We start from the raw sequence: 9899 nt of genomic DNA on the forward strand, positions 1-9899 counted from the left end.
ACACGGTACGTTAGGGACGATAGTCAAATCAGTTACGGAAAAAATTTCAGATTATAGGTTTTTTAATTTACATCTAAACACCTACCATATAGCTGGACACACTTCCTCTAAAATTAGTGTCTTAAACAGTCTGAAAAGGTGAAGATTCAGCAATGATCAAATACTTCTAATGGAAAGTGTAGCAAACAATCCCTATGTAGATGCATCCAAATTTTTGCCAAACAACTGGTAAAAACCATCAATAAAACAAAAACAAAATTTGGAATTGGTGATCCTTTTACTTCAACTGCGTCGGCGAAAAAACCTTTAAGATTCTTCTTCAGACTGCTTTTCTAAATAATCAAAATCTCCGTGCAGTTCAGACCTATTCTCATTTCGTATTTGTATTTAAAACTTCCAGTAATAAAACATCATCCTGATCACTATCTGAATCAGAAGATTCAAACAAAACAATATTTTCGTCTACTATTTTGACCGATTTGATTCTTCTTCTTCTGCTGCGCGTCCATTAATGGATGTTTGCGATTACATTTGTCCACTCTTCCTTATTACGTATGGTATGCATTGTCCTCAGTCCTGACATCTTTTTCCTGCCGATTCTTCTCTTTCCCTCAATCTTACCCTCAATTATCAATTGCAGGAATTGATACCTCTCGTTGCGTATTTCGTGGCCCAGGTATGCTGTTTTTCGACGTTTAATGGTGTCTAACAGTTCGCAGTCTTTATTGATTATTCTCAAGACCTCATCGTTGGTTCTTCTTGCAGTCCATGGAATCCTCAGTATACGCCTATAGACCCACATCTCAAATGCTTCCAGCTTGTTCATACTGCTCACCTTCTGTGTACATCTCTCCATGCCATAAAGCAACACTGCCCAGACATAGCATTTGACAAATCTAATTGTCGTACCAAGATCGAAATCAGTATTGGTGAGCATTTTTTTGAATTTCATGAACGCACTGCGGGCATTTTCAATCCGGCATCTAATTTCTGTGTCTGATTCCCAGTTTTCACACTGCCACGTTCCTAGATATTTAAATTTACTCGCTCTATTGGTTGATTCTCATATGTTAGGCTTGAGTTTTGACATTCTTGTGGCTTTCGAGTAATTATCATGCATTTAGTCTTCTTGGTGTTGATATTGAGGCCCATGTTCTTACTGCATTCCCCGACAGTCCCAAGCATATCCCGCAAATCATCCATGTTATCTGCAAGTACAACTGTGTCGTCCGCATAACGAATATTGTTGACCCATAACGCCCACGTTGCGTTCTTCTAGGGCTTCCTGAAAGATGGCTTCAGAACATAAATTGAAGAGAAGTAACAGATCGTTACCAATTCTGACTTCAGCCAATTGGTTCCAGTATAGGCTTTGAGCGGATGTCTTTTTGGTCTATGTCCAATCTATTTAGGATTTGGATCAGTTTATGATATTGTACTCTGTCGAACGCTTTTTCATAATCGATGAAACACTGCATTATGTCCTTTCTCTGATCGTTGCAGTTCTGAATCAGTACTTGAGTTGCAACTAATGCTTCTCTCGTGCTTAAACTTCGTCTGAATCCAAATTGTGTAAATCTGATGTTTTTTTCGCACTTTATTGATATTTTGTAGTGGATAATCTTAAGCAATATCTTGAGTGTGTGACTCATGAGGCTGATTAGTCTGTGGTCCTCACATTTTAATGATTCTCACCTCATGATTTGATTAAATATAAATTGTGAGTTTAGGGATGTTTTGTTATTTGTTTTCAACACTGCTTACAGAGTATAACTTCCTCACTATCCCATTTAATTACCTCCCCCCTCACACCCACTTTTTTAGCATTTCTCAAATTTTTTTAAATTCTTTACAGACTTGACCACCCTTTTGACCAATTCTTCATTTCTTTTCGGGTCTTTGATCAAGGTTTTTCCCCTGTATAGAACTAAAAACCAAAACCATTAGATTGTACTCTATTATGCCAACTTTGGGTTTTTTTCCCCTTTGTAGAATTAAAAAATAATTACCTTATACAGGGTGGTCCAGTTTTAAATGTCAATAATTCACCAATCCATAGCCAATTAAAAAATAAGTTGACATTCATTATGTCATTTTCCTGAAAAGTGCTTCCTAAGGAAAATACAATCTTTCAAATTTCTGTTTAAAAAATCGGTTTTTGTCATAACTGTCAGACCGTTGGAGCAATATTGATCAAATTTGGAACAAGCACTTTATTACACGTTATTACGGTCAAAGACCCAAAACTAACCCAACCCAACTTAAAAATTGGAAACGGAAAATTCACTTAACAAGTTTAAAAAATATTATTGTAGCCAGTTTTCATAATTTCCAGACAAACTAAAAGACTTTAGTTTTGAAAATTGAATTAGAAAAGATAAACATTTCAGAAGCTTAAAAATTGTGTTTGTAACCAGTTTTCATGCAAATCGAGAGACTTTAATACTAAAAATTGACTTGTAGACATAAAAACTACTTTTTCAAGAATTTGTTACTACAAATTCATACATTTAAACCTTAAAAATTTACTTGAACCCCAAAATGTAACTGAACTAATAAAAAGTGACATCAGAAGCTTAAAATTTGCATTTGAAGTAAGTTTTCATAATTTGAAGACAAATTTCAATATTTTAGTCTTAAAAATAGTCTTAGATGCAGGACATTAACATTAGATTCATGAAAATTGTCTTGAAAAAGAACTTTTCGTGCTTTTCATTTTCTTAGAATTCTGGACTATTTTTAGTGCTTCAAAACTGCTTTCAGCTTTGAAAATCGAGTTTCAAGACTATCTTCACCAAGTTATTGACATAGCAAACTTAACAAACAATTTTTACATTCTTCATAGACTTAAAATGGCATTCCAAGCTTTGTCACTATTATATCGACTTCTAGACACCTCAATGCTAACAATTCGGGTATGTCATAATAAACTAGACTGTTTTTAGTGTTTTAAGACTGTTTTCAGTGCCTCAACACGAGTTTCAAGACTATCTTTACAAAGTTTTTGACTTATCAGGCCTAAAAGCCAGTTTGTCCACTGACCATAATCTTGAAAATGTTATTTCAAGCTTCTTCACTATTAAATTGACTTCTACACTCATAGGTGCAATAAATTGTAGCACCTCTAAGAAATTCAGACTGTTTTTAGTGCTTTTTAAGACTGAAAAATCGAGTTTAAGACTATTTTCAAAAGTCAAGTTTCTTCAGTAATAAAAGTAAAAAATGCTGGTACCAAATGCTACAATAATAGTCTTGAGAACTAATTTTTAGAAATAAAATGTCCGAAAATTTAATTTACTTCTAGACTTGTTGTCCAGTCCAGAAAATTGTCTTGAAAATATACTTTTGGACTCTCTTTTGTCCTAGTAACGTCCGTTCTAGCATTAAAAGTCAACTTTTATACTATTTTTAGTAGTAAAAAATGAGTTTCATGCACAATACAATTTTTGTCTTGATTTCCGGACTTTTTTTAGTTCTTGAATGCCAGTTTCAGACACTTAACCAGGATGGCAGTCTGAGAAAGCGAATCATAAGACTATTCCTAGTAGTAAAAAAGTTTTTAGACTATTCAGTACAAATTTGGACTTTCACAGTCTCTTTACAAGTCTTTGATGTTCAGTTTTAAACTATAAAACGATTTTTTAAATTGAAATTTGGAGGACTGTATCTTCCTTAGGAAACGTTTTTCAGAAAAATGACATAATGCAAGTCAACTTATTTTTTGATTAGCTATCAAATGGTGAATTATTGATTAAAACTGGACCACCCTGTATAGTTAATTTTTGCAAGCTGGGTCACGCTGTCCCCCTTTTTAGAGTGAGAGCTCCGTGAATTTTAGGTAAGCTTCTAATGTTTTGGCCGTTTTATTTTATTTTAACACACCGTATATTTTGTAGCCCCTGAGGATGAGTCGTTTATACACTCGAAACATGTTGGGCAGCTTTTAGCTACTAAATAAAGATTTTGTCGAAATTGACTTTGTGTTTTTTGCTTGTACTTACACTACAACTCCACTGTGTGAAGATGGACTACTTCTTTTCATTGTATTTGCTATATATATTGTACCCTTTCAATTGTACCTAATACTGGTAGACTTACTTCTCCTCTTCATAAACCACCCTGTCATATTCTTTTCTTCCCAATTTTGCGTTGAGATCTGTGAAGTGTAGTATTAATCTTGGTAAAAAACTAGTCTATTACAGTGTTATTTCATCCTATTTTTGTTTGATCATTCAGTGAGTAGTTTTGGTGGGAAAATTCACATTCAAACCTGACTTTATGTTTACCGGCCCGTATCATAGTCATTTCATCCTCATTAACATAAAAATGAAACTCCAGACACATGTCATATCGTGATGTACGACCACAACGGGGTTGATTCTATAAAAAAAGCCCCTGTCGCACATCTATCGGAAAGCAGATCTCTATGTGAGATTCGACCACCGTTTTTTTTTTAATCACCCATTTGTGACAAGTTTTAGAAAGATTAGAAGCCCCTTGTGCAGCTGACAATTCTTCGTGGATTAACCTCGAACCTTAACAGGAATAAAAGAATCTGTCCGTCATTGTTGCGAGAGTGAATTTTTCCAGCAAAGACGTAGGGAGTAGGGACATTAATAAGGCTTTAACCGGAAAGATTTTCGGTGCCTGTGATAATACGGTACCGAAATTCTTTTATTTTAGAGATTTTGTCGAACCACGGCGATCTCAGAGAGATAATACGTCTCGACCATGTTGAAAATCTTTAACGCCATTCCCGGCCAATGTCAGAGACCACTTATCGCACGTGTAATCTCTGCCATTCCTGCCTACCGGTAATATGTCCGAAAAATTAAGCTTATTACCTAATAAGAGACGATTTTTTATGTCTTGGTCTTTTTGAACACAAAATCCTATTAGTAACTGTTGGTAAGCCTGAAATATTATCAACACTTGATTAAGCCGAATTAAAACAAAGTCTAACTATTACAAAAACTGCAATTGGCGCCTCCCGTTTATCTTTTACACGTGTAATTAACAGGATCAATTAAATTTGCTATCAGTACGGCAAAGCCAAGAAAAACTAATATATACAATTATCGCACTTAAGGCCGAGTTGGCAGGCTCAACTCGGGCTAATAAAATGTCTTACTTGTGTTACGCGAACTTACGCGGTTTTATTAATAGCTCGTTTTAGCATTCTGCGGCGTTTGCTATAATTAATTTATATGAGCCGGTATAAATAATGCAGAGGTTTATGTTGCTAATAATCTTGTAGAATACGGAATGGAACGATAACATAACGACATAGTTAAGAAGGACGAACACGCGAACATACTTCGAAATGGGCTTGGTTGTATGTCTGGTGATTTGTTTGACTTGGAAGCTTATTCATCTCATTTGTTTTTTTTCATCGCTTAGTTCAGTAAACAACTAGAACAAAGTAATGAAACGGAAACAAAGGCTAGTTTTTAATGTGCATGCATTCCTGATTTGCCATATTTGTCTCGATTGGCTACAATTTGTAAAAGTTACAAAAGATGAAAAAACCTGTCCAAATCAAAAAATTAACGAACTTGGCTGATGATACAAATTTGCTCGACTGAGTGATAAAGCTGAAAAAGTCCACATCAACGAGGATATTATACTAAAGGAAAGTTATTATTACCGTAGTAAATATACGTCACAATTGTTGTCAGCAGCGCCATAATGGATCTCTGGTAAAACTAACTAAAAGCAACACATGGAAACTGATGGGTTTGAATGTCGATAATACAGGAACTCAGTAACCACTTTATTTAACAACAGAAGAAAATACATAGAACTAAAATACAACTGACTATTCACTTTTTGACTCACTTGACAACTTTCCACCCTTTTACCTCCCTGATACCTTTAGTCGACCAGGAGGCGAACTCCGTAAAGATGTAGGAAATAGAAAACGCATAGAAATAGACAAGAAAGAAAATTTCTTTCTATTAACTGTTGGTACTCTCTAAGCTATTTTCTATCACATTCGGCTGACACCGTCAATAGAAAACGGGAAGCTATCTGTCCTAAAAACATTGACTAATTTCTAGTAATAAATCTAGGGCTTTTACTTGTTTCGTCGTATTCAGGGTTAATGAGAAGTATCAATGACCATAATTTGAATAATTCTACGTTTTTTACTTTCTTTTTCAGTAATTAATCATATATTTCAAAGTTTACATTCTAAAATAATCCGTTGCCATTTTTGTTGCTGGTTTTATTTATTGTAGTTCTGTCTCTTCAGTTTCTTATTTTCTTGTTAGACCATTAATATTTCTCAGTTCCTTGTAAACATGCTACCAATTGTTATGCATTTTGTGAAGGAAGTAGGATGGGACTTTAGGATGTGTTGATGGAACTCATAAAGCCATAACACAACCATCATTCCATCATGAACAGCTTACACCTCAAAAACAACAACTAATAGATGCATTAACACTTTAACTAAAAACTCAAAAACAAAGAAAGGGGGGTGCAAACACAATCAATTGGTCCCCAACCCAACCTTATTGACACAATGTTGACACTGACGAACATAAAGGTTAAAAAACGAAACATTTGAATTTTAGGAAACGACGGAAAAGAAAGATTGACAAATACAAAATTTCATAGCCCCAAGAGAGATAAAATCATAGCAAGACCTCATTTGGTCTTTCTATTTTGCACAACCCGAATAGCTACGTTGAGTGTCGATCTTCGCCAATCGAAACGTAGAGAGTAGAGCTCGATTCAGATGAGAAAAGGCCACCGCATCATCAATGACGCAGTTTTTAAAACTATTTCTTTCTCCTTCTACAGTTGCCGTCGCATTAGATATAATCAGAGGCGTCCTATTAAAATATTCCCGAAAATAAATTCTTAAGCGGTCAAAAAGCCACTTGGCAACGTAGTACGGTTTTTTACTTGGGCACAATTAAAACAAATGCGGGTGCGGCCAGGGACAGATGGACCCTTTTACATGCTTTTACTAGCCGGCACTCTAAACGATGTTGCCAAGTTTAAAAAAATGTAGTGGCGGACAGGTTGAGTTTAAAAATTAGGTTAGGTTAGTTTCCGTTTTAGTCTGGTGTTTTGGTTGTATTGTTGATGGTCGCAGTTTGAGTTCACGTGTTATAAGTAAAAATCGTTAATTTGTCACAATGTCTCCAAAAAAGATTGGGAAGAAAGGTGTTGTGATACACAGCCAAGGGCGTGAAATTGTAAGTAACGTCTTAGAATTTATGAAGAAGGAGGCAGAAGGAGTTTCCATTCCTTTGAATAACTACAGGTATTGTCTTTGATTAAAAACGACGAAAACGTTGAATAATATAATAAATATCATTTTAGAGAGAGAACTATAGCAGCTACAGGGGTGTCTAGATCTACTGTGCAGAAGATATCTAGAGAAGCACTACATGTTGAATGGGGAGGGCCAAGCTCATCATTTCACACTCCTACAAAGAAGGGACAGATTAAAAAATTAAAATTGGATAACATCAAACCTGATGAAATCAAAAGAATCAGAGAAATTATTTATGATTTCTATATTCTTGAGAAAAAACTTCCAACATTAAAAGGTAAGTTTATAATACATTAGGTATACCTACAGAGTCTTCAGAGTTTTTCTAGCAGAACTTACCATGTTTTTTACAATTAAATGTAAGCCTAGTTTGCTATATGTATAAACCTTGATAATGTGTTAATTGAAAATTTAAAACAACAAAATTTAGACTAAAATGGGATTATTTTTTATCTTTACAGGTATTTTGCAAAAAATTATTGACCAGCAAATCTTGACTGAATCCATTAGTGTAAGCAGCTTAGGGCGATTGCTTAAGAACATTGGATTTAAGTATGTTTTACATCTTGGCAATCATGTACATCAAAATAACTTTATCTTTTGTAGGTGGCAGAAGACACCAGACAAAAGAAAATTCTTGTGTGAATCATATGACATTCGCTTAAAACGAATAAATGTTTTAAAAAAATTGGTGCAATACCGCTCAGAAGGTCGCAATATTGTATATACAGATGAGACATACATTCACAGTAGTCATATTCATGACAAAGGATGGTATGATGAAAGTTTTAAAGGCTTACAAAAACCAATTTCTAAAGGACAACGCCTTATAATAGTGCACGCAGGTGGAGAAAAAGGATTTATTGAAAATGGATTGCTTATATTTAAGTCAGGTAATATTTATGTACACCTCAAACCTACTTAAGTACTTCCTCCTGCTTAAATAAAATAAGTTTATATAACAAGTAATTAATAAGTTTAACCACATTTTACACATCATATAAGACACATAATGTTTGTACTATGATTTTTTTTTTTTTTTTTTAGGTTTAAAAACAGGAGATTATCATGATGATATGAACCATGAGAATTTCATGACTTGGGTAAAAAAGCAATTTGCTTCCTAATTTACCTGACCGCTCAGTCCTTATTATAGACAATGCAGCCTACCACAATGTTACTGTTAACAAAAATATTACAACGGCTACTAAAAAAGGAGATATGTTAAGTTGGCTAGTGGAAAAAGGAATCCCAGCAGATCCTCATTTAACAAAGCCAGAGCTGTATCAAATCATACAAGAAAATAAATTTAGATTTCCTCCACAATATAACTTAGATAGGCTGTTAGAACAACATGGGCATCTTGTGTTGCGTTTACCACCCTACCATCCAGAATTAAACCCAATAGAAAAAATTTGGGCTTTGGTTAAAAATTGGGTAGCAGCTCATAATACCACTTTTAAATTGTCTGATACCGAAGCTTTAACAAAACAAAAATTTCAAGAGGTGTCTGAAAAAGAGTGGTTTGACATTTGCCAGCATGTAAAAAAGTATGAAGAGGAGCTCATAAAAAAAGAGCATATTTTTGATGATACAGTGGACCAGCTTATTTTTACTGCTAACACTGGTTCATCTGATGATAGCGATGAAGATTCTGGTGATGATGATGAATGTGATGCCAGTTTATCCGAAGAAGAATTAGGATGCTCACTCCAAGTTTTGGATTTTTGTTTTATGTTATGAATTCGTAATTTGTATATGTATATGTATTTATAAATAAACAAAATTATCAAATTTATAAAAATATATGATTATTAAATTTAACAAAGATAACAAATTTTAAATATTACCTCTTCTTCATGAAACCCTGTATATCAAAAACGATGCAAAGGCAAGCTGAAAGTTACTTTGAGACTTCATTTTCAAGGTCTAGCTGCACTGTAGGACCTTCAAATTAAGAATAATTGAAAAAAGAAACCAGCTGCCTATTTTTATCTTCCAATAATTGATTAATTGCCCCAAGACAATGTTTTTTTGTGGTTAACATTGCCCTAAGTTAAGTTATATAATTTGGATTTAAACTAATTGGTATTTAATATTCTTCATCAATCATCACCCTGCAGCTACAGCAGAAAAATAATTTGCACAGATCTTTTTAACCGAAACACACTGTATGTTTTTTTAATTTACCCTTTGCTTGTTTTCTTGTTTATTTTTTAAATTAATATTTAAAGAAATGGGACCAGAGACCTAGGCCAATTTTGTTCTCAAAGCGTCAATATTATGTATGTATATGTATTTGGTTTGTTTTATAAAACCTACTTACCTATCCTGTTTTAATACAATTTATGAAATGAAAAAGCAAAAACTACACCTATTTACGTTAATTAAATTTCATTTCACTGAGCAGAGAATAGCACGCCATTGACTCGCTGCATCAACTTGGAAAGTAACGAAGGCAGCAATATTTAAAGCGAGACGTACAGAGATCGTGACATCATCGTTTGATGACGGCCGTGGCCTTTTCTTAGCTGATTCGAGCTCTACCATATATTACGATAGAGAAGGGTTTTCTATGATAGCAAAGAAATTTCCTTGCTATTCGTTAGAG

General features: G+C 34.2%; 1 protein-coding gene across 1 annotated transcript; it reads left to right on the plus strand.

Moving 5' to 3' along the window:
• The first annotated feature begins 6357 nt into the window (after positions 1–6357).
• On the plus strand, positions 6358–9031 carry LOC145725992 (uncharacterized). The gene is given in 6 exon segments (XM_081974917.1): positions 6358–7276; positions 7336–7565; positions 7750–7840; positions 7895–8181; positions 8336–8403; positions 8405–9031. Coding segments are annotated over 6 exon segments (1431 nt in total). The 5' UTR covers positions 6358–7148.
• The last annotated feature ends 868 nt before the right edge of the window (positions 9032–9899 follow it).

This window comes from Ips typographus, linkage group LG3 (assembly GCF_016097725.1).
Source record: "Ips typographus isolate SLU linkage group LG3, UJ_Ityp_2.0, whole genome shotgun sequence".
NCBI classification, from domain to species: domain Eukaryota; kingdom Metazoa; phylum Arthropoda; class Insecta; order Coleoptera; family Curculionidae; genus Ips; species Ips typographus.